Source organism: Theropithecus gelada, chromosome 4 (genome assembly GCF_003255815.1).
Source record: "Theropithecus gelada isolate Dixy chromosome 4, Tgel_1.0, whole genome shotgun sequence".
In the NCBI taxonomy this organism is placed as follows: Eukaryota; Metazoa; Chordata; class Mammalia; order Primates; family Cercopithecidae; genus Theropithecus; species Theropithecus gelada.
The window spans coordinates 44,021,370-44,047,040 of NC_037671.1; the positions used below are offsets into that span (position 1 = coordinate 44,021,370).

Below are 25,671 nucleotides of genomic sequence, written 5' to 3' on the forward strand. Positions count from 1 at the left end.
AAAAAGGCACTAGTTGTCTGCATTGTTCTCATCTGGTTCAATATTCCTTTCCACTAAATTTATTTTTTATTTTTATTTTTGAGACAGGGTCTCACTGTCATCCAGGCTGGAGTGCAGTGGTGCAATCACATCTCACTGCCGCTTCACCTTCCCAGGCTCAAACAATCCTCCCACCTCAGCCTCCCAAGTAGCTGAGACCACAGGTGTGTGACCATACACCCCACTAATTGTTTTTAATTTTTGTAGAGATGGGGGTCTCATTATGTTGCCCAGGCTAGTCTTGAACTCCTGGCCTCAAGCAATTCTCCTGCCTTGGCCTCCCAAAGTGCTGATCTTTCCACTAAATTTATAAACAAGAAAACAAGATCCCATCACTTCCTAATTTATCTATTTTGGAAATCTACATTTTCATTAAACAGGTTGACAAATATAAAGTAAGATCCTTCTAATGGGCCTTAGCCACATAACTGGGGTAGGGTCATTCCCTGAAGGATGTATACGGTTACGTCAGAATAGAAGATATCCTCCTGGCTCAGGTGCCTTCATGCCAGCTCCCACCATGTGGTCACGCCATGCCAGTACCCATCTCTCAGCAAGTCGAACTCCACCCAACTCCTATTCCAGAGAAGGTGGGTCAGGGATCAGGTAAAGGAAGGGGAAGCCAGGTGAAAGCACAGCAGGGAGAACAGGCCAGGATGGCCAAGGAGAAGAAGCCAAGAACAGAACACAGCGATTTGGGACAGGGGTGACTAGGGATCAGAAAGAAGAGACTGAAAAGCAGAGAGGATTTATTGTCTTCGGAGACATGAAGAAAGAAAATAGTCCTCAGAGAACAAGGGAGCAAAAACAAAATGAAATAGGCCGGGCGTGGTGGCTCACGCCTGTAATCCCCGTACTTTGGGAGGCTGAGGTGGGCGGATCACGAGGTCACGAGATCGAGACCATCCTGGCTAACATAGTGAAACCCTATCTCTACTAAAAAATACAAAAAAAATTAGCCGGGTGCGGTGGCGGGTGCCTGTAGTCCCAGCTACTTGGGAGGCTGAGGCAGGAGAATGGCGTGAACTCGGAAGGTGGAGCTTGCAGTGAGCCGAAATCGCGCCACTGCACTCCAGCCTGGGAGACAGCAAGACTCCGTCGCAAAAAAAAAAAAAAAAAAAAAAAAAGTTAAATTGACTGAGCAACATAGAAAGATCGTTTTCCTGCTCCATCACCCCCAATTGCTCTCCACTACCCACCAGATAAAGTCCAAGCGCTCTAGTTGGGCCTCCAAAGCATGCAGGATCCCTCTCCTTAAACAAGCACTGGGTGCAGCCAAGGGGACCTCCTTGCTTTCTCACCCCCACCCAATTTGGGCCCCCAGACCCTCCCCCAGTTCCTCTCCCACAGATTATCCAACTTCTCTCTGGAAGCCCTGCTCCAGGGTCTCCTCCTCCTCCAGGCAGCACACCCTGACTTCACCCACCTCTGATCACCATTTGGGAACAATTACTTACCCTGTTCCAAGCCTGGTTCTGTGTCTGACACAGGAATACAAGGATGAATAAGACAGTCCCTGCCCTATGGTTCTTATAATCCAGCTTGGAAAAAACATCATTATCTGATATCATATATTGTATTTCTTCCACCACTATGGATACTACTAAAACTTGTATTGAGTTGTAAAACCGTCTATCAAGGGTGGCTTCTAAAGTCATGATAGAGCCGGTGCCAGGCCCTCAGCTTTATCACGTATTAACTCATTTGGCCTTCCCAATGACACTAGGAAGTAGGAAATACTACTGTACTCATTTTACAAATGAGAAACAGCTACAAAGAAGTCGCCTGTCTGGTTTTCTCAGCTGTAGTGTGAACTCCTTGAGGGCTGTCCCTTGGTTTCCTCCTCTCCCACACAGGCTCCAGGTAGAGGACACTCGGACATGGTCCTCTGGGCTCAACGTCCCCACCGCTGTGGCCTTGGGTGAAGGTATGCTGACTGGTGGGTGGGAATGGTATACATGCAGGAAAATGAGCGCCAGCAGAATGAAGGAGACAGACCTCCCATGTGGGGTATGAAGGGACATGGTCTCAGTGTCCCCTTCCAGCATCACTCTTTCCCCGCCTGTCCCCAAGGTCCAGCCCTGGCATTTCACAATCCTGCAGTCACTGCAGAATTCCCTGTCCCTTGCTAAGAGGGCCGAGGTGGCGTAGAAGGAGGGAGCCCAGGCTTCATGCCCAGGACAGACAGGGGAGCAAAAGGGTGGGCTATTGGAAAACAGAGGAGCCCTTCAGCTCCCCCCAGCCCCAGGGGGATCAAGCCTCTCGGAGTGAATAAGCCTAGCCTGGAAAGTAAAACACAGGGCAGGCCCCAAAAGGGTCACGTCTGGGCACCCTCACCTTGGCAGGGGGGTGGAGGAACATGGGCCTGTGGTAGAGGCAGGGCCTTCATGGCACTGAGCTGGGCTACCCCCTTGGCAGGCTCACCCAGCTCAGAGGCCTCTTCAGGCTGGGAAAGCTGAGGAGGTGGGCGACTCAGACCCAACTTAGAACAGAAGCATCAAGAGGCATTGAGTGGGGTTCTGGGTTGGTGAAGGGGGCTTCACACCAGCCTGTAGAGCTCAGGTGTGGGGGTCTAGTCCCCAGCCCTGGCCACACCTCACCTCAATATTCCTATCCCCTCCCAGAAGGCACAGTGGATGTACAGTGTGGGTAGAGCAGGGAAACTGAGGCACAGAGCCTGTCCTCCAGCTCTGGAAACCTGCTCTGCCTGTGTGGCCACCAGCACCATCCTTGAAAATGAACCCCCATGCTTCTCACAAGCACACAGGACTCCAAATCCTACAGTCGCAGGGTCCTCTTCCACCCTGGGGACATGTATTTTCCAGAAAGAGGCTCCCCAAGGTGGGGCTGTGGAAAGAGGGCACCATGCCTTCTCCTGAGTCCTGGTCTGGGATTGGGTGATGAGCACAGTAAGGGGCTCAGCTACAGCTCTGGGCTCCAACCCCAGCTCTGCCTTTCACTAGCCATGAGGCCTTGGACAAGTTACTGAAGCATCTCAGGGCCTCAGTTTCCTCCTCGGGGAACGGGGCTAAGTCTCCCTGCTCTTGTCTCTCATAGTTGATAGTATCCAAAAAGGTCCTGGTACCCCACCCAGGACTCATACCCTTAATCACTAGTCCTCCCTCTTCCTCCTCACCAGGGGCCCAAGGGCTCAAGCGCTGGCAGGGGCTGCTGAGGAGCTGACGGAGCCACTGCTGTTGATAGAGCCGGTGCCAGGCCCTGGGCGGGCACGGGGCCCAGGCACACAATGGGGCTGTGTGTGCACCCAGCGTTACTCTGGAGTGGAGCTGGGCAGGCTGGCATCTGGGGTCAGGCCAAGAATTCATGTCTCTGGAGAAAGCCTCCCCACCCCCTCCCAGGCAGCACAGCTCTTTCCAGGGGTGAGCGAGCACCACCCACTCTCCCACCCAGCCCAGGAAGGGAATGGGAACTTGCCCTGGTGGCAGGTACTGGGGAATGGGGACTCCTGCGTCTAGCCACTGGCTGGGCTGCTTGCTTGCCAGGCATTTTGGACCCATTACGTAATCTGGGGTTGCAGCCTCCTCTGTGGCCAGAGGGAGGGTGAAGTCTGCGGGGGCCAGGAAAAGGAGCAAGAGAAGTCTGGCTGCGACCCCCACCCCATACAGAGGGCCTCAGTCCTCCCTCCCCAGCTTACCAGGGCCCTGGGCTCAGCACAGGTTTTCTGAAGCACCCAGGACTCCTGGCCACCCAGCCTGCACCAGGGTGCTGGGGTACCCCAGGAGAGGAGCTGGTTCACTCCCCAGGGGAATGAGTCACCAGCCGGCTGTAGCCAGGATGGCAAGGCGAGTGGTGGGCAGGTGGAGCTTGTCCTCTCCCATCCCTGGCAGGTCTTCTTAAGCTGGAAAGCCACTCAGCTGGTATCAGTGCTGACCATAGCGTCCCAGCCCAGGCCTCATCGGACCACTTCCTCTGGTGCAGGGATCGCCTGGCTGCAGGAAGCAGAGGGACTTGATGCCCTCCGGTCCCTACACTGACTCACTCTTATAGCTATAGGCATGGGCAGCCCACTCCTCTGTTTGTTTCTGAGAGGGTGTCAGGCTGCGGGGAAGGGCAGCCACCTACCCCCAGGGAGAAACGGGGTCTGAGGCAAGGAGGGAGGGGAGAACTCGGGCACCTGGTGGGCAGCAGGGAAAGGCAGACAGCCAGGCCACCTTACTCCTCAGGTTGTGGCCAAAACAGGGAGGGCCCCTTTGCATGAATCACTTTCTATTGTCCCCAGAGCCAGGAGGCACCCAGGAACAGGAGCTAACTGGCCCTGCTCCCTGTCTGGCTAGACATATGGCACCCTCCCTCACGACCAGTCAGAACGACACAGATAGGCGCCCTGATGCACGCCCCTTCACTCCCTGAAGGTCATACACAAAGTCACAGTGACGGCCCAGCCCAGTGGACACAGTTGAATGGCCACCCATCCCCTAACACCCACAGGAACCCCCCAGCCTGAGCTAGAGCGGGCCACACCACATCCTGTAGGCCCCAAACAGTGCTGAGTCTGGGAGCACCTCAGCTCCGAGGGCTCCTTCCTGGTCAGAAGGCAAGGACCTTTCCCAGCCAAGACCACTGCACTGAGATCTGTGTGTGTGTGCGTGTGCGCGTGTGCATGTGCGTGTGTGCGTGCGTGTGTGTGTGCGTGTGTGTGTGCATGTGTGTGCGCGTGTGCGTGTGTGTGTGTGCGTGTGTGTGCGTGTGTGTGCGTGCGCGTGTGCGCGTGCGTGTGTGTGCGTGTGCGTGTGTGCGTGCGCGTGCGCGTGTGCGTGTGTGTGCGTGTGTGTGCGTGCGTGTGCGTGCGCGTGTGTGTGCGTGCGTGTGCGTGGGCGTGTGCGCGTGTGCGTGTGCGTGCACACGCGTGTGTGCGTGTGCGTGCGCGTGTGTGCATATGCATGTGCTTCTACCACCCCTACCCTGAGAAATCACCCCCATGCCCTGAGCAAAGAGACGGTGAGAACCAAAGGGCCTTCAGAACCTGAGCATATTGTGCTTATTTTCCAGATGAACAAACTGTAACTTACACTGGGGAAGCGTCTTTGTTCTAACTTATGAATAAGGCTGAATCTGGAACCCAGGCTTGGGTAGCTTAAGGCTGGTCAGACAAAGCAGAGGATGGGGAAGAGGGAGCAGGGGTGAGAAGGAAGAAAAGGGAGGCAGGGGAAGTTTCACCACTACATCAGAGGTGCGGCCTTGCTGGTACCATTTCATTCATTCATTTCAAATATTTCTTGAGCACTTACTACATGCCAGCACTGTGGCAGGGCCTTTCTGCCCATATCACCCCTCCCTCCTGTGAGAGACTGCTTCTGAGATGGACTGTCGTTTCAGGGGACCCCCATCCTGAGGGTGCAGGGACACTGGGGCAGCGCCGGAAGCTCTACCCAGCCCAGCCCCAGAGAGGCCCTGGAGGCAGCCTCCTCTGTGCTCCACACCCTGAGGGACTCCAGCCCTCAGGGAATCCAGTGAGCACAGCACTCTAGACCCTGATGTACAGGTTGGGAGTCCATGCCAAGTCAGAGGGCACAAAACGCCAGACGACAAGGAGCCTGGGAGTCACCTACCAGAAAGTCCCAGGTTGATTTTAGCAGCAGAACTCCCATTTTCAGACAAAGTCGGCCTGGACCCTTCATATGTAAAACATGAGGATGAAGCAGCTCCATGGAGCACCTGGAGTCAGTATGAGGAGCAGGAGAGCAGCATGGGGAGTGGGGAGGATCACCCCACCTGGCCTCCAACCAGGGCCTCCCCCACGCTCCCAGAGAGTATACAAGGCACCTTCTGGGATTGTGAGGAAGAATCTGAAAACCAGTTTTCTCTGACCTCTCCACATTGCGGAAGCCTGGAGGAAGCAGGGAGTGTGTGAGGACCACACAGCTCAGGGAGAGCTAGGACCACAGCCCTGGCCCTCCTGACTTCCAGGCCAAGCTGTTCCCGACTCTCAAGACAACAGGACCCCATCCTGCACATGGGAAAGGGACACAGCAACACCTCCACTCCCAAAAAATTCTCATGGACCAGGCGCAGTGGTTCACGCCTGTCATCCCAGCACTTTGGGAGGCTGAGGTGGGCGGATCACCTGAGGTCAGCAGTTTGAGACCAGCTTGACCAACAAGGTGAAATCCCATCTCTACTAAAAATACAAAAATTAGCCAGGTGTGGTGGTGCATGCCTGTAATGCCAGCTACTCGGGAGGCTGAGGCAGGAGAATCACTTGAACCCAGGAGGTGGAGGTTGCGGTGAGCCGAGATCATGCCTCTGCACTCCAGCCTGGGTGACAGAGTGAGACTCTGTCTCAATTAAGGCAAAAAAAAAAAAAAAAAAGTATCACGGATTCAGGTCCTCCCATGCTCCCAGTACAGGGCAAAATGCTCCACGTACATCATGCCTATGGCCCAGGTATTATCATCTCTTTCTTGTACATAAAGAAATGGGCGTTCAGAAAGATTAACTGATTCATCCAAGGTCACCCAACCTGTGAGTGGCAAAGCCCAGATTCCAACCCAACACACAGCTCTTGACCCCCACTGCAGCCTTGCAGACATCCCCACTGTCATGATGCCAGGCTATAACCACTTCCTCTGAGCCCCACTGCAAGCCTCATCTCACTCAAAGAAAAGCGCTAAGTCTCCTACCCAACTCACCCCAACAGGATGTCACATACAGAGCTTCTCAGTAATATAGCACTACCATTGCTACTAATACCACCACCTCTCTGTTAAACAGCACTTTCCACTTAGGCAGTTCATACAGTATTATCTTACTTAAACCCACAACACTACACTCCCATCTCCATCTCACAGAGGAGGAAACTGAGGCATACAGAGGTTGATGAGTTGCCCAAGTTTACACAGCTAGGATTCAATCCCAGGCAGTCTCACCCCAGTGCTACATCCCCTCCCGATAATGTCTGCTGGCTCCTCCTTCAGTGGTAGCTGTCACAAGCACCCTCGGTTGGGGGCTTGCCTCCCTCCTGTGAGGCCTCTCTGCAGGGGTCAGAGGCCAACTGGACCCCTGAGGGGTGGATGTGGAAAGCCTATCTGAGGAGCACCTTCAGCTCATCCTCTCCAGCTGTGGTACCACCACCCCCGCTCCCACCCACTCACAGGAGCTAGAGCTGGAAGGATGAGATCCTGGGAGAGCAATCAACGCACAAGCATGAATAGGACACTTACTGCATGCTCAGCTTCAAGCTGTGGCAGGTGCAGGAAGTAGAAGACTCTGTCCTTACTCTCCTGCCAGAGGCTCCAGTCCCCAGAAATGTCCAAAGGAGTAACCCCTGCCACCCCCACCCCCTTCAGTGCTGGCTGCACCAGATGTTGGCAACACTTAGAAACAGGGCTAAAAATAGACTCTATAATGAGTCTGTGCTAAGAATAACTTGGGCAAACAGCCCTTCAGGAGAGGACACTGTCTGCCAGGGAGCCACCACCTCCTCCCACCTCCCAACCCGGCCTGGCCTACCCCCTGGCCCATCACTCGGAGTCCCCCACAGCCAGCAGAGGACCTGGAGCATTTCGATGCTGACTGCTGTGTTGATGGAGGCACTGGCATGCCCGCATGCACCCTACATCACAAACCAGGTGACCGGTCACCCCCCATGAAGGGCAGGGGCATCAAAGGGCTGGGCAGAAGCTGGTGGGAACTCCCTGCTCCAGGCACAGCTGCCCTGAGGCGCCAAGTCACTTGAGTTGTTTCCCCACTCTAACACCAACTCCCAGCAGGAAACCAGGAAAACAGGGCCCCCAGCTTGAAGTTCGTGCTTCATTTCACATCTCACCTGTGACATGGGTCCCTCGAGTCAGCTAGACTGGCCCACTTCAGACATGTTCAGGGGAACTGAGAGCAGAGAGGGGCAGCAGTACACTGAAGGGCAGACACCAACTGTGGCCAGGGGAAGGGATCAGAACTTTAGGGCCCAACCATGCTAGCTCCCACAGCCAGGGCCTCCTTTTCCCATGTCCTCTTTGCCTCCAGAAATTATAAAAACTGTCAGACTCATGGATCCCATATCTGCATATGAATTGAAAATTACAGAGCCCGTTCATATCAGAGCTGAACTTCTCAAAAACTCCAGAAGACAGACAAGACAATGAGCTTCATTATACAATTGAGGAGAATGCGGCTCAGGAAATGGAACTAACTTGCTAGGGGCCCTGCAGCTGGGATGAAGCCTTATTGCCATCTATTAGTCTGGGAAGGATCTCCCAGCAGCCATAAACTAGGCATAGCTCCATCTCAGAGCAATGCCTAGAAGGAAACAGACACCCTCTAATGCTGGAAGCCAGCGGGAGGGGGTCAGAAAAAGGTAAGGAGCCCTCAGGAAAGCAGCAGCAGCACACACAACACTTCTCTGAGGACAAAGGAAGAAGGAAGAGGAAGAGGTGTCCTGGGCAGAGCACTGGCCACGGAGTCAGGAGCAAGGAGTCTGGCCCTAACTCTGTTACAGGTAACTGCATAACCTGGGAAAATCCCTTCCTAAGTTTCATTCCAGGTCTTAGTTTCTCTATCTGGAAAATGGGGCTTTAAACACCAGGCCTTTGAGATACCCTAGAGTATACCATGACCACATATTGGAGATGTACAACAAAAATTAGCATATCAAAGGTTCTGACAAGTCCTACAGCAAAGAAACCCATTTGGGGTTTTGTGTAGTTGCATATATTTATGGAGTACAAGGTGATGCTATGATTTATGTGCACCATGTGGAATAATTAAATCAAGTTAATTAACATAGACATCACCTCAAATTCTTGTCATTTTGGGTGGTAAGAACATTTGAATTTTTGTTTTGGGTTTTTTGTTTGTGTGTGTGTGTGGTTTTTTTGGAGACAGGGTCTCGCTATGTCACCCAGGCTAGAGTGCAATGGCATGATCACAGCTCACTGCAGCTTCAACCTCCCAGGTTCAATTGATCCTCCCACCTCAGCCTCTCCCATAGCTGGAACTACAAGCATGCATCATCACATCCGGCTCATTTTTGTATTTTTTTGTTTGTAGAAACGGGTTTCACCATGTTGCCCAGGCTGGTCTCGAACTCCTGGGCTCAAGCAAGCCTCCCGCCTCGGTCTCCCAAAGTGTTGGTATTATAAGCATGAGCCACCACACCCAGCCAAGAACATTTAAAATTAACTCTTAAATGATTTTGAAATACACAATACATTATTACTTACTGTATTCACCATGCCGCACAATACATCTCAAGGAAAAAAACTTAGTCCCCCTGTTTAATTGAGGTTTTGTACCCATTGACTAGCATCTCTCCCTTCCCCCAACCCCTATTTTTCTTTTTTTTTTCCCTTTGACTTACAGTCTCCTGTGCCTGCTTGACCTCTAAACCTTTCCACAGAAAACATCTTGGGAAACCCTGGAATAGATGTGGAGCCACCAACTGAAATGCCTGCAGGGGCCAACAGGAAACATGAAAGCCTGAAGCAGGCCCAGACACAATCCGTCGGGACCTGCGGTTAGCTGCAAACCCTAAAGAATTCCTGAGAGCTCTGGAGCACAGGGGTCCCCAATCCCCAGGCCACAGACCCATACTAATCCACGGCCTGTTAGGAACCAGACCACACAGCAGGAGGTGAGTGGCGGGCAGGCAGGCAGGTGAGCGAAGTTTCATCTGTATTTGCAGCCACTCCCCATCACTCACATTACCACTTGAGCTCCACCTCCTGTCAGATCAGCGGTGGCACTGGATTCTCATAGCAGTGCAAACCCTGTTGTGCACTGTGCATATGAGGGATCTAGGTTGCATGCTCCTTAGGAGAATCTAATGTCTGATGACCTGTCACTGTCTCCTGTCACCCCCAGATGGGACCGTCTAGAGGCAGGAAAACAAGTTCAGGGCTCCCACTGATTCTACATTATGGTGAGTTGTATAATTATTTCATCATATATTACAATGTAATAATAATAGAAATAAAGTGCACAATAAACGTAATGCTCTCGAATCATCCTGAAACCCTCCCCTGCTGTCCATCCGTGGAAAAACCATCTTCCATGAAACCAGTCCCTGGTGCCAGAAAGGTTGGGGACCACTGGTCTAGCACTTCTATTTCACTGAAGGTCTCCTTCAGGACCCACCAACATCCTCAACAACGCTATTGAGAGGATCAAGGAAGGGGTCAGTACCCTGTGTCACACAACTGAGGAGACTGAGACCTAGAAGGCCAGACACCCGGCCCAGGGTCACACGGCAGTTACTGGCATGCAGGAGAGGTCATGAAGCAGGTCCCATTTATTCAGCCCTTATTGTGTACTACATACTTCTCAGTCATTACCTCACACAGCTCTCACAACAACCCTTTGAGGAAGGCACAGAGGAAGAAATCAATGGTCAGAGAGATTCAGTCACTGTTTGAGGACCCACAGCTAGAAAGCGGCACTACCCAGATTTGAACTCTGGTATCCTGAATCCAGAACTCAGGCCCTCAGGCCAGCTCTCTCACTTACTAGCTAGGTAACCTTGGGAGAGAGATTTAACCTCTCTGGGCCCCAGTTTCCTCATCTGTAAAACGGGATAATAAAAAGACCTGCATTTGATTACTGTATAAAGGTTGCAAATATATAAAAGTGCTTAGCACAGCGCTGGCACACAGGAGTGCCAATATATCTGACCTGTCATTAAACACCACATTCTACTGCGGGAGCTCATGCCTGAGCCTCTGGGCTCTGTGCTCAGTGGGTTGGAAGCCACCCACAGCCTCCTGGAAACTGGCCCCTGCCAGTCAGTCCTGGGTTACTGCCTCTCCACCTGCCACCAGAGTCCCTCAAGCTGGGACTCCTAGGGTACTCAAGGATGAGTGGAGCTTTAGAGGTTGGGGGTTCCCAGATCAGGCCAGAGCTGAGTCTCGTCCTCTGAGGCCCCTACTGGGCTGCCTGCACTCAAAGCTGGGGATATCCCCAGCCTGCCATGGGTCACAGGCTTCTCCTCCCACTGCCCTAGGTCACAGAGTAGGGAGGCCAGGGGCTCTCCAGACAGGCAGCTGATGTCCTCATGACTTTCCCCAATTCTCCCAGCCTTAAAGACAACAATCGTAACCCACCCAGAGCTCTCCATACTTCCTGCAGCTGGTTCATCCACAATAGGTCACAAGATGGGCATTGCCACCCAGGAGGCTGGCTGCTCAGGACAGTGTGCCTCCTTTACAGATGGAGAAACTGAGGCCCTGACTAGGCCAAGCACTTGCCAGGGCAGGGATCTAAATAGTGGGAAGTCTTCTGGCTTCTGGACAGGGCTCAAGCTGAGAGCCAGGTTGCAGGTCAGGCCCACATGGGTCTCACCCATAGTGACTATAGATCCTGCAAGCTGGGGGAGGGGGCATCAGTAAGGCCAAGTCCTTCTCTACCCCACCCCACCCCAGCCAGGGAGACTGGCACATCCCTCACCCATGTATAATTATTCCATCATATATTACAATGTAATGATCGTAGATATAAAGTGCACAATAAATGTAATGCTCTTGAATAATCCTGAGCCCCCAGACAACCTCCCCCCAACCCCCTGCTCCAGAGAGCAGCTCCTGCCAGGCCTGGCCCTGCAGCCTTCCACTGACGGCAGCCTCCCACCTTTCCAGGTAGCTCTCCAACCCCCAGCCCCCAGGACCCAGGCCAACCATTCACCCCACCTCCTCTCATCGTCCCCACCTGACACAGGGTCACCGCCCAGGAATCCCTCTCTTACCACTCCTCTGCTGACCCACAGGCTTGGTAGCCACCTTGCTAAGAACTGGGCCCTGATTCTCCAGTCAGACCATGAGGTTTGCTGAGGCACCCTGGCCATAGTACTGCTGCTGCGTCTTATACTCAGTAGGTGCTCTATAAACATGGCACAGGAGGGACAGAATCTCTCATGCGGTGGCACCAAAGTTTTGGACCATGACTCGCAGAAAAATATACTTTATTTGACACTAGGCACACATACACACACACACACACACACGAAACGTGTTCTACACAACAATGCTTACTGATACTGAGCAATACACGTGAATATTTTCTAGCTCTTCTTTCTCATTAAAAAAATATATTCATGGAGACCCACTAATACTGATTTCATGGCTGCATTAGGGTCCAATTAGTGGCCCTAATTCACAATTCAAAAAACCTCCCTCCAAAAATATCTGTGCAGCCCAACTCCCTGCCTGGCATGTGGCCCTCTCTACAACAAGTACCTAATAATGGCATCCATCGATCAGACACTTACTCCAGGCCAGACCTGTGCTAAGCATGTTACTATGATGTCTCATTTCATCCTCACCATCACCCTAGGAGATAGGAACTGCTATCACCCCCATTTTAAATGTGGCGAAACTGAGGCTTGAGGCCACACAGTGACTCAGACAGAGCTGAAAACCAGGCCTGTGTGAATCTGAAGCAATATTCAGAACCACCGCACCCGCATGCCCAAAAGGGAGTGGGCTTCAACTGCTCTCTCAAGACTACACACTGGCAGGGAGCTCACTCTCCCAGGAAGTCTCTTCCAACTCCAACTACTACTAAGCCATTCCCTATATTATTATTACTTTTTTTTTTTTTTTTTTTTTTTTTGAGGCAGAGTCTCCCTCCATTGCCCAGGCAGGAGTGCAGTGGTGCAATCTAGGCTCATTGCAACCTCCGCCTCCTGGGTTCAAGCAGTTCTCCCGCCTCAGCCTTCCAAGAAGCTGGGATTACAGGCGTGCGCCACCACACCCAGCTAATTTTTTTGTATTTTAGTAGAGATAGGGTTTCACCGTGTTGGCCAGGCTGGTCTAGAACTCCTGACCTCAGAGGATCCGGCCAACTCAGCCTCCCAAAGTATTGGGATTACAGGCGTGAGCCACTGCACCTGGTTCCATTCCCTATATTAATTTAACTCTTTATAGCTGTGGGTTACTTTGATTACTTAATTGGAGATGGCACAGAGGAAAGAGAGGGCTCCCTGGCCAGAGCCCACAGGCTGCAAGGCCAGCCCTCACACCCCTCCCAGCAGACCCTCCATCCTCCTCCTCCCCCAAACTTCTATTGGAACCCAGAAAAGGGGCAGGGATATGGGTGAGGGGCCCACCTGTGGGCTGAGTGGACCATTCTGCCATTCTCCCTCACTGATGTCACTGCCCTGGAGCAAGTCACTCTAGCCTCTGTGCCTCCATGTCCCCATCTGCAAAATGGGAATGATGGCAGCATCCCCCTCATGGGGTGACTGTGAGGGTGAAGGGGCTGGCACAGGTGAAGCACTGGGCACAGTACCTGACATGGAATAAGGCCAGGTAAACATGAGCTCTTACTGTCATTCTCAGTTCCAGCTCAAACTTCCACCATCAAAAATGATCGTCAGGAGCCCTGGGCAGCTTTTTGCCATCTGCACACAAACATGCTATGTCCTGGTGAAATGTTAACCTGTGCAGGCGCTTAGTGGGTGGCAGGCTCTATTCTGAGCACTTCACGTGAGTGAAGTCTTTTACTCTTCAGAACTCACAAGCTGGGCACTATAACTGTCATCTCCATTTTACAGATGAGGAAGCACAGGAGGGCAAGTAACTTGCCAGCATCACGAAACTGCAAAACGGCAGGGCCAGGATTCAAGCAGGTGGATGTAGAGCATATGCTCCTAGCCCCTAATGTAAATGGGCATTCACTGTGGCCTGGCCGGTGACATGCTAAGCACATCCTGCCCATGACCTTCTCACTAGACCCTCGAAACAAGCCCGGAGAGATGAGGAAACCGAGGCACAACTCTGGCTGACTCCTGATTTCCCATGCTGTCCATCCCGCACTCCCAAGCTTGGCCACCTGCCTCCCCATTCTTTCCCCTACCCCAGCCTTGGCCATGCTCAGAGACCCCCACCCCTCCCCAAAGACATCCCAATGCCAGGGCAGCCTGAGGGGCCTCATCCCTACCCGCCCACCTCCCCAAAGACACCACACACATGCACACACACACACATGCACACAGGCTCACACACATGCATGCACACACACACGCATACAGGCTCACACACATGCACACACACATATGCACACACACATGCACACAGGCTCACACACATGCACACAGGCTCACACACATGCTCACACACGCTCACACACATGCACACACTCACACACATGCTCACACACATGCACACACTCACACATATGCTCACATGCACACAGGCGCACACAGGCACACACACATGCACACACACATGCTCACACACATGCACACACTCATACGCACACAGGCTCACATACACACATGCACACACATGCTCACACACATGCATACACTCACATGCACACAGGCTCACACACATGCACACACACATGCTCACACACGCACACACATACATGCACACATGCTCACACACATGCACGTGTGTGCTTTCATATCTTCGAGAGGGCAGCGCCCTGGAAGGAGGCCCCTGGAATGCTCAGCTCCTCCAGGGGCCGGAGCCCAGGGCCGCTCCCCAGCCCCAAGGTCGGGCCCAGTTTCCTCATTTCCCCGGCGGCTGCTGTTTCTCACCCAGCCCCCTGCACCTCACCCCAGAGGAAGTTGCACAATCCCCTGGGAGCTGCAAATGTGGCCGAGGATTACTCACAGCACAGAGGGAACTGCGCCCCGACAGCCTCTCACACACCGCAGCCTACCCAACACAGACTGCTCCAATCTCACCCGACCGGCTCCACGCGCCCACAGAGCTCCTCTCACAGCCGCCCCGACCCCAGCCTGGCCTCGAAGGGCCCTAGGCACCAAGATGGAGAGACACAGAGCAGCAAGAATTTCGCCAGAGTCCCAATCCCAACCGGTCCAGGGTGGGCCTAACCCTAACCCCCGCCCCGCTTCCTAGAGACATGTGTCTTTCTAGCCAGAAGTCCCACGGCTCACCATCTTCCTGACTGGCCATACACTTGCAGCCTTGGCCCTGGGCCTTCCCGGGGCCTCCAGACACCCAGGTTGAGGCCAAACTACAGCCCAACTTGACACGGAGCCTGAGACCAAGCAGAGCCTTGGGCAGCTCCGGGAGGATCCACACCACCGCACACTTTTCACTTGTGTAGAAACTGTTCTTGCTACACATGCGAGTTCGGTGGTTCCTCAGCCCCCCAGCACTTTTCTAACAGCCTACCCAAGAGACTGGGCAGAGATTTCACTTAGTGCTTCTTTCTGGTGGCCAAGGGATTCCCATCTTTGATAAGCGAATACCCTTTGTTAAGAAAAGTTAAGCTATTTGGTCATCTGCATCTCAGGGTGGATGAGTTTACTGGGCCCTTTCATGAGTGCAAGTTTCAGGAAGGAAGGGGACAGCAGAGGGGAGATGAGGCAGGCTGTGGCTCCTGGAGAAGGTAGGAGATGCCAGCAATGTGAGGCAAGACCAGAACAGGGAGGCCAGAGAGGCCCAGGGAGGACTGACCCAGACTCTGGCCCAACCCTGGGCCTCCCTGGGCTGGCAAATTCTGAAAGGACACAAAGGATGAGTAGGAGTCAGGTCTGGGTGTGCACAGCCCCCAAGGAGGACCCCTGGCTCCCACTCCTTGCTGCCTGAGACCTGCAATGGGGCCTCAGATAAGGAACATGATAAATACCTCTTATCACCCCCACAACCTTGGACTCCCATCCAGCTGAGGACAAAGTTGGAAATGCTTTTGTCCTGGGCCCCAAGGCTCCCAGAGAACCCCTCATTTCTGCAGCCCTCATCAAAAGGCTGGGGCCCGCAGGGACTGTGGGGGAAGCACCCCACAGCCCCTGCAGCAGCACGAACCAGAACTGAGGCTCACAGCTGTCACCTGATGTCTCCAGCTTGATGGACAGGGAACACAATCAAGGAAGAAGGTCCAGCACTGAAAAGTCCTGGCTCTACTGGAACGCAACAGCCACAAGGCCCCTTTGCAGGGACGCCTCCCAAAATGCCTGTACATTCACCATCTGCCCCATCCTGACAAGAGCCCCATGGGGGGGAGGGGCAGCAACCCTTGCTACCCATTTTCCAGATTCCAAGGAGGCTGAGGCTCAAATCACTTAAGTGACTTCCTTGAGGCCATGCAGCAAGTGTATGGCAAATCTGTTTCCTGGCTCTTTTCCTAGATCAGAGTTTCTCAACCTCAACACCAGACACTCAGGGCCAGATAATTAGTTATAGGGGCTGTCCTGTGCATTTTAAGATGTTTAGTGGTATCCCTGGCCAATATCATCAGACATTGGCAAATGTCCCCTGGGGGGACAAAATCACCCCTAGTGGAGAACTACTGCCCTAGAAGCACTTAAAAGATGGGCACCTGCCAATTCCAAATTGAAGGGTACACCTGCTGAGGGCTCTAGCCTGACAGTCTCCCCCCTCCCCCGCCAGATGTGCTAGGCAAGAAGGCCTGAAGGGTGGTGGGTACTCTGTGGGTTCAGTACCCTCTGGGAAGAGGCTTCTTAGCCCCAACAGGCACTGCCACTTAGGGGGTCTCCCCACAAGACCAGTATCACCTTCCAAGTCCCAAGCTACATGCCAACCCCCTTCCTGGCATTCAATATTACCCTGATCTTCCAACTGTTTTGCTCATATATTCCTATCAGTGAAAACTTTTGAGCACCCTCAATACATGCCTCTTTCCTTACAAATTGCTCATATATGCCCCGATGCATAAATATATTATAGATGTCAGCAAACATACCCCAAAATTGTATATTTTAAAAATGAGAATGAAAGCCAAGCGCAGTGGCTCACGCCTGTAATCCCAGCACTTTGAGAGGCCGAGGTGGGCGGATCACTAGGTCAGGAGATTGAGACCATCCTGGCTAACACGGTGAAACCCCATCTCTACTAAAAATACAAAAAAAATTAGCTGGGCGTGGTGGCGGGCGCCTGTAGTCCCAGCTACTCGGGAGGCTGAGGCAGGAGAATGGTATGAACCTGGGAGGCGAAGCTTGCAGTGAGCTGAGATAGCACCACTGCACTCCAGCCTGGGCAACAGAGCAAGACTCTGTCTCAAAAAAAAAAAAAAAAATGAGAATGAAAATGCAATACACCACGATGAGACATGTTACACACTCACCATCATGGCAGAAATTAAACTGTCTAAAAGACCAAGTGTTGGTAAGGCTAAGGAACAACAGGAACTCTATGGGCCACTAGCAAGGAGTAAAGTAGTACAGCCACTTAACAAACTATTTACTAAAGTTGAAATATACATTAAAGGCCAGGCCCGGTGGCTCACGCCTGCAATCCCAGCACTTTGGGAGGCTGAGGTGGATGGATGACCTGAGATCAGGAGTTTAAGACCAGCCTGGCCAGCATGGTAGAACCCCAACTCTACTAAAAATACAAAAATTAGCTGGGCATGTTGGCGGGCACCTGTAATCCCAGCTACTTGGGAAGCTGAGGCAGGAGAATTGCTTGAGCCGGGGAGGTGGAGGTTGCAGTGAGCCAATATCGTTCCACTGCACTCTAGCCTGGGCAACACAGCGAGACTCCATCTCAAAAAATAATAATAAAAAGAAAAGAAAGAAAATTAACAGACTATGGTTACACACAACATGAGTGACTCTCACAAATACACTGTTGGGTGGGAAAAGCATGATGTAAAAGAAGATGTCTAGTGCCATTCCATCTGTATTAAATTCAGAGTCAGGCAAAACTAAACTCGACGTAGGGATGCAGGCATAGGTGGTTACATGATAAAAGAAGCAAGGAGCTGATTATCATACAGTCAGGATAGTGGTTACCTCTGGGGGTAGAGGGCACATGAGTTGATTTTGGTGTACAAGCTACATTCTGTTGTTTATTCACTTGGGTGATGGTTGCCTAGGGGTTCACTTTTTTTTTTTTTTAGATAGAGTCTTGCTCTGTCGCCCAGGTTGGAGTGCAGTGATACGATCTTGGCTCACTGCAACCTACACCTCCCGGGTTCAAGTGATTATCCTGCCTCAGCCTCCCAAATAGCTGGAATTACAGGCTCATGCCACCACACCTGGCTAATTTTTGTATTTTTAGTAGAGACGGGGTTTCACCATGTTGGCCAGGCTGGTCTCAAACCCCGACCTCGTGATCGGCCCATGTCAGCCTCCCAAAGTGTTGGGATTACGGGCGTGAGCCACTGCGCCCGGCCAAGGTTTCACTTTTATAATTATTTACTATATTATATGTGTATGTCTATGCTTTTTAAGCAACTATGCTATATTTCACAATTTTAAAAGAAAGAAAAGGGTGAGATATAAGTAAATAGATACAGTATTTTCTTCCCATACCTAGTTTTGCAAAACACTATAATTAGATCCAAAGAAGTAGATGACAACCTATAGTTAGGCAAAGGTCTGAAGTAGTGATAATACTTGGGCTGTCTAGGGAGGGTTCCTTCCCCCAGCTGGCTCAGGCTGCTGGCTGCCCCTCAACCCACAGGAGCCGGCTACCCTAGTCTCTTTCACCTGCCACTCCGCCCTGGATGTCCCGGCCACCACACACCCCTTCCTGGCCATGGGTAGGGGGTTGCATCAGGCTGGGCACCTTTGCAGCCACCTCCCCCTACTGTGGACCATTCCGCTGGGCCCCTGACAGCAGGACTTGGAGGCTCACTATGAGAAAGGTACTGGTGGGGCAGTCCCCAGTCATCCTTTGAACACATCGAAAGAAGGAAGGTGGCAGAGAAGGAAATAAAGATGAAGGAGAGAAGGGGAGACAAAGAGCAGGAGAGAGATAGTCCAAGGCTGCAAATGCTGTGGAACTAGATGGAGGCTCAGAGGGTGGCGGAGGGTGGAGGGGAGGAAAAAGGCTTGTGGTCAGGTGAGGTGGCTCACGCCTGTAATCTTAGCACTTTGGGAGGCTGAGGCGGGTGGATCACTTGAGCCCAGCAGTTTGAGACCAGCCTGGACAACATGGTGAGACCGCATCTCTACAAAATATTTTTTAAATTAGCCAGGTGTGGTGGCACGTGCCTATGGTCCCAGCTACTTGGGAAGCTAAGGTAAGAGGATCACTTGAGCCCAGAAGGTTGAGGCTATAGTGAGCCATGACTGTGCCACTGCACTCCAGCCTGGGCAACACAGCGAGACCCTGTCTCCAAACAAACAAAAAAGAAGGTTCTGGAGGTGGGGGGAACAGAGGCACTGCCCCCGGGTTCCAGGCCCAAGCATGGAGGCTCAGTCACAGGCAGGTCCAAAGAGGCCTGAGTTGTCGGCCCTGATCCAGCACCACCTCTCCCCATGGCCCCAGGGCTTCCAAGTGGCAGGTGGGTGGCTCAGAGCCTCCTTTCAAAGCCTCCAGCAGCCTCTAGTCCTCCTGGAAGGAGGGACTTGTCCAGAACGGAACCTGCAGAGGTGACCCCCAGGTGAGAGGGCCCAGGAGCAGTAGAATTGCCCTTCCCGGGGCCCAGAGGGTGGAAAGGGCTGAGGGCCTAAACCACGCTGAGTCAAGGTCTCTGTGCCAGCAAGAGGCCCAAGGAGAATGCTCTTCAGGGCAAAGGGCAGGTATCACCACGCTTATGTTGTTCAGTACATTAGTCTACACTAGCTTCTCGCATTCTGCCCCCTCTGCCCTCTGGTTACTAAGATTCCCTGGCTAGGCCATCGGCGCTTTGCGGGAGAAGCTGTGATCTTGTTCCCACCCACCCTGCTTGGCCAGCCCAGTGCCAGGTACCTCTGATGTGCTCAGTACATGCCTGTTGACACTGAAGGCCTTGTGCTGCTGAATCCCTGGGCCTCGGGCCCCTCCTCTCGACAACATGGGGGCAGCGCCAGCTGCCCTCTAAGGCCCCCAGCTCTATGGCTCCAATTAGCCCCAAAGCAAGGCCAGCCAGCGCCGTCCTGGCAGGGCAGCAGAAAGTGCACCTGGCTAGAGCCGGGAGGGGACAAGAGGCAGCAGGGGGTGGACAGTATAGTGTGTCACCTCCTGGCCACTCTGCACCCCTCAGGGACTGTGGGGGGCCGCGGCAGGTGCTGTCCTCAAAGCAATTATAAACAAGGCAAAGGACAGGCTGTGACTTCCCTTGGCAAACAGGAGAAAACAAACCGGAGCCCCACCCCACAGACCCACTGGTAGAACTCGGGGAGGGGGGTTGGGGGAGGTGCTGGCAGACTCTCTGTGGGGAGGAACAGACTGTGAGCCCCACACCAGAAGGAGGCTGGGCCTGGATCACTGTGCAGGGAGGGAGACAAGGCAGAGGCAGAGGGCTCAGCACCTTGTGGACCTGTGGGCGAGGCCCCTGGGTGTCAGCTGGTGAAGCACCTGCAGGATAGAGATGGTAGACAGAGCATTTTTTTGTGTCCGCATTTCTGGGCACACGATGGGGGTTCAATCTCATTCTCTCATCCATTCCACAAAGATTTATTGAGCAGCCACTATATACGAGGCTCTCTTCTAGGTGCTAGGGGTACAACATGGACCAAATCACACCAAACCCCTGTTCCCAGTCACCAGAGGACTGGCTGGCTCAGATGCCAATCTCACCCCCACTCCCGGCCCCACCTCGCCTCCCCTGCCGCAGGGCTGTGGGACCTGCCACCTCTCCTCACCTTCTACCAGGCTTCACCCCAACTCCCTCCAGTTTCCACAGACAACTCCACCCTCCCTCCTCGCAGGGGCCAGCCCCCAGGCTCTCCCAACCATCTGCTCTCTCACGGCCCAGGATCTCCTGGAAGATGACAGAGACTCCACTACCTCCAGCAGGGGCCTTCCCCCTACCCTCCCTACATCTCTGATCTGGGGGAGGAAAGGAAAAGGGAACAGCTTCTTTCTGTGTGTGTCTTTATTATTTTCATTGTCAACAAGAACTATGATTCAAGCTGAAATCAAATACTTGCCCTCCATGAGGTGGGAAAGTGAAACAATGGGAAGTATTTTAAGAGCCTCCCTTCAACAAAGTGAGGGTCCTCTCTGAACACCTCCCCAATTATTGCAACAATGCTACTTTAGCTCCAAGCACCTTCACAGCAGCTTCAGACCCTGACGCATGTTCTGAGGCCCCTCAGCTAGTGCCATCCTTGTTTGTCCGCCTCATCCTGCCTTCATCAACCAGTGCATAGTTTCAAGCACTTGTCCCAGACAGTGGGACCAAGAGCTGCAAGGTCGAACAGTGGACAGTTTCATGGGAGGTAGGGACATGTGGAGAAAGGGGAAGGACTGACTGTAGAGGGGACACCAAATTGTCTCAGAAGTGATCCGTGCCCCTGGGGAGCTGCCTTCAAAAGGGGACATGCCTACCAGCCCCAAAGTCAGAGACACATAACCCAGGAGAAGGGCGACTCTCACCTGGGTAGCTGCAAAGCGGCAGGGCCCAAAGCACTGGTTTTCCAGATGTGCTCTGGGGACCAGCAGCATTAGCATCACCAGAGGACTTGTCAGAAATTCAAATTCTAGACCGCATGGAATTTGCAGAAACACCGGGAGGGGCTCAGCATCTGTGTTTAAACAATTCCTCCAGGGAGTTCTCAGGATGCCCAAATTTGAGAACCACTCCCCCAGAGCAAGGGCGTTGGAATCATCCCAGAAAAAAAAAAAAAAAAAATTAAATAATGATGCCTAGGCCCCTCCCCAAGAGATTCAGATGCAATGCTGTTGTCTGAGAGCTCTGCAGGTGATCATAATATCCAGCCAGGCTGCAGTAAGATAAAACAGTGCCCCGGTCTCTTTGAAAGGTGTGCCCTGATGGAGGAAAAGATTTGCTTATAGGGAAGGAGCAAGGAAGGGCTAAGAGGAGGGAATATGAGCCACGGGTTTCTGGATGGAGAGTCTGGTGGAATTCCTGCATTAATCCCTATGGCACCACATCTTACTCTGGGACCACTGCTGTATGCCTAAGAGCCAACCAGGTGGCCTGCGTGGCCAGCAAGCAGGTGCTGGATCTTATGGGGCCAGGTGGCTGTTTCCATAAGAAAGCTGGACAAAAGACCTCATTTCTCCTCCTTAAGCCCACACTTAAGAGCCAGGAAGGAAAGCTGGTGATGACCCTGCCTGTTGCCTCTGCTCCTCTTGGCTCTCACCCAAGGCTTTCCCACTTCACAGCAAAGCATTTCCTGTGGGCATGAAAAGTCCCAGATCCTACCCTATCACTGCAATTTTATCTCTGCCCTCAGTGACATCACAGCCAAGGGGGTCTGTATCTCTGGTGCAACGTGGAGGAGGGACAGATGGTAGGAGAGCAGGGGACAGCCACAGCTAGGAGTGCATGGTCAGTGGCCAGACCAGACGCTACCCAGGGAAACCCAAGAGGCAGGGCAGGGGTGGTAGAGATGCTGCAGGGATTGCCAAGTGCCCTGCACCGTCCTGTTCAATGAGGAGAGCAGGCTGGTGTGGTGGGACAGAGAGCTGTGGGAAGCCCCACGTAAAGCATTACATCAGAGGACGCTAGACACATGGGGAGGCCTGTTTGCAACCCACAGGTCTTTATTCCTTCCCTAAAGCTATCCAGGCCTCTATTTCCTCATGTAAGAATGAGAAATAAATAACTCACTGAGTCATAAGAGTTCATTAGATGCTATTCTAAGTACCACATGTGCATCAACATCGGCGTACTCAGCCCTCACTACAGCACTAGTAGGTGGGTGCGGCAAGAACCCTCACTTTTTAGGTGTGGAAACTGAGGCACAGTAGGGTTAAGCAGCTTGCCGAGGCTCACACTGTGTTAAGTGGCAGAGCTGTGAAGCCATATAGCCTGGCCCCAGAGCCCATGCTCTCAACAACCCCCAATCAGGTGACACTGGCCCAGTGCTCAATATATAGTGGCTATGGCTGTCCCAAGAAAAACTTCCTGTTTGCTTCCCCAGGACCAGTCTTTAGCTAAAGCTCATTTCTGCGGACTGCAGCATCTCCCAAACACCCCTAACAACCCACCCCCATCACCCCTTCCTTTCTCTTCCTGTCTCTTCCTCCCCAGTGCCTTTGGCAAAGATTTGTAGAAGGTTCACTTTGGAGGGAATCCCACAGATGATCCAGATTCACAGATATGGAAACTGAGGCTGAACAGAGCAGAGACCTGCCCAGCCACACAGTCGGTGAGAGGCAGAGTGGGGGCTCTTGATTTCTGGTCCAGTGCTCTTATGACTTTCACTGCCGTCCCATTCTCACCCAGTGATCCCCACAGCCTCTTCTGCACATCTGATTAAACAAGGGCCTGCTGAGGGCTGCACTGTACGTTAATGGACATGGAGTGCATGGCACAAAGCTGGGCACCTAGGAGGCCATCAGTAAGGATGCCTCCTCCCTTCCTGGGCGTCTGGGGCTTCCAAAGAAGCCTAGGAAATCTTGCCTGAACCGGTCTCCTTCCCTGACCAGTCAAGACAGGTTCCAGCAGGGGGTCCTTTGGTCACCCATGCTGGCAGCTCAGAAGAAAGGCCAGGAAACAGGTATGGTGCTCAGACAGGGCCTCCGCAAGTTCCTACCCTGCTTTTTTTTTTTTTTTTCCACACATATTATTTTTTCAATTGAGTCCAGGTCTCGCTATGTTGTCCAGGCTGGTCTCAAACTCCTAAGCTCCAGCGATCCTCCCACCTAGACCTCCCAAAGATCTGCTTCGAGCAGGAAACCCTGGATAGAGAAAAGACGGTCCCTAGACCACCACACCCCACCTTTTAAGAGAGAACTCCTGGGAAACCTCTTGAAGAAGTGGTCTTCTTTAGGGACTGAGAACACAGACTTTGGAGTCAAATAGACCTAGGTTAAAATTCCAATCCTGTCACTTCCAGGCTGTGTGATTTTAAGTGACTTGCTTAACTTCTCTGAGTAAGTGTAATGCAAACAGTAATTCCCACCTCACTGTAAAGAGTAAACACACAATAAATGTTGGCAACTATTGTGTAATAAATCAATCTTACTATGATATTGTTCTAGTATAGCATAAAAGAAGAGATGAATATTCTATTAATATAATCTTGTTTTATTGTTACACTCCCATAGGCACACATTCACAATTCATCTATACCCACATTCGTAGACACTTTAACCACACACACAAACTCACAACCAGTACACAAACTGCACACCAACCCAGAAAGCAACATCATGTACTCACCATGTACCAGGCACTGCCGCACCCTTAGTCCTCACAACAGCCTGTGAGGTGGGTGTTTTCATCTCCCTCCTCTCAGATGAGGATCCACACTGCACATGCACATGTGTTCACTGCGTCCTGGGATGTGGACATTTCTGGCAGCTCTGGGAACCATGAACTCCCTCCCTCCGATCAGAGGAGGCCAACCCAATTTCCATGGTCATCTCCAGGGCAGCCCCAAGCCGGGCCCCAAGTGCTGACTGACCTCCATCCCCAGGACAAAGGCCCAACCTGGTTTTCATGACAGCTGTGGTTGGGGAAACCCCTGTTGCCTGCAGAAACCGAGCTGACTTTGAAAAGGAAGAGACAGAACCCAGGGGGTGGCTGGGCCACTCCCTGTGGGGGCAGGTGCTAAGTAACTCCATCAACTCTGGCTAATGATGCAATTACAGTCATAAACAGGGCCCCAGGAGGGCTCAGGGCCAAAAGCTAGACCCTCAAAGGGCAGCCAGGCTTGAGGGGTGGGAGTCCCCTTCCACCTACTTCCCAGCTTTCCAGAAACAGGCTGAGGAGGCCTGTGACAGTGCACGTGGGACCCTGGAAGGGCTCCTGCCTGCCCTGGCCCACTCCCCGCCCACCTCTGACTGTGAATCACCAGGCCATTAGCCCGCAAAAGCCCAGCTGGCTCTCCCTGGATTCGGTGCCCACCTAGGGTGTCCCCTGTCCTAGCTCCTGAACTCCTTCCAGGGCACCCAGGACCAAGATACCTGGGTCCCCATTTGGTTCTGCCTCTCAGAGCTGAGTTGAGGACAAAATAACCCTGCAGCTGTAACAGGCCTTGTAAATGGTAAGCACCATTGGCTTCCCTCGGGGAGAAGCAGAGCATGTCGTCACCCAAACAGCCCTGCCTTTCATTTACACCCTCTGGCTCCCAGCTCTCCGGGCCTCGCGGCCAAGAAGCAGACGGAAAGAAGGGAGCCAGGCGAGTTGCCCACGGTCCTGGGGCTGGGGACAGCGGCATGGTGAAAGCATACCGTCAGGTTAGCAGGCAGGGACCTCAAGGCAGCTGACCCTTCCCCTTCCTCTGCCTCTCCTGGCAGGCCAGGAACTACTGCTGGCTGTCCCTCCCCGGACAGTGCGCTCCCTGAGGGGAGGGCCTGAGGACTGTCTCCCAGTCGTGGCACCAAGAACTGCATTCTAACCGAGCGCGTCCGCATCTGGCCACCCAGGAGGAAACCAGAGACCAGCCTCCCACCTCATCTCCAGCTGCCCAACAGTGCCATGTCTGGGCCAATGGAATCTCGGCCAGGGCGGGTGCAGGGGCCTGAGGCCACCACATCCCAGAGGTGTCGCTAGGGGCCTGCATCCTTTCACTGAGGGATGAAGCAGCCCCTCACTCGGGATGGAGGGAGGGCAGGGGATGGGAGCTGGGCAGTAATTAACCTGCACTTCCCCAGCGAGTGCTAAGCCAAAAACTGCGCTCAAGTTGAGTGCAGAAGCTCCGCGCTGAACCGTCCCCAGAACGGACAGGCGAGAAAACGACGGCTGGAGCTAAGAGGGGTTTCGGGGGAAGGCGCAGCGGCCAGGGGCTGGCGGAGAACGGAGGCGGGGGCCTGGGCCCAGCAGGGTTCGCGCAGACAAGCCCCGCCCCGGGCGCCCTCCCTTCCTCCCCCGGGACGCGGGGCTGGGGCGCGCCAGGCG

General features: G+C 53.1%; 1 protein-coding gene across 4 annotated transcripts in view; it reads right to left on the minus strand.

Moving 5' to 3' along the window:
- The window catches only part of TFEB (transcription factor EB), a 53,226-nt gene that overhangs the window by 25,611 nt on the left and 1,944 nt on the right, over nucleotides 1-25,671 (minus strand). The window contains exon 2 of one of the 4 annotated variants that reach the window (XM_025384399.1): nucleotides 23,992-24,108. The exons of the other annotated variants lie outside the window; for them this stretch is intronic. Within the exon in view, the coding sequence (XP_025240184.1) occupies nucleotides 23,992-24,053 (62 nt within the window). The 5' untranslated portion in view covers nucleotides 24,054-24,108. The remainder of the gene's footprint in view (nucleotides 1-23,991; nucleotides 24,109-25,671) is intronic. 4 annotated transcript variants of the gene reach the window in all.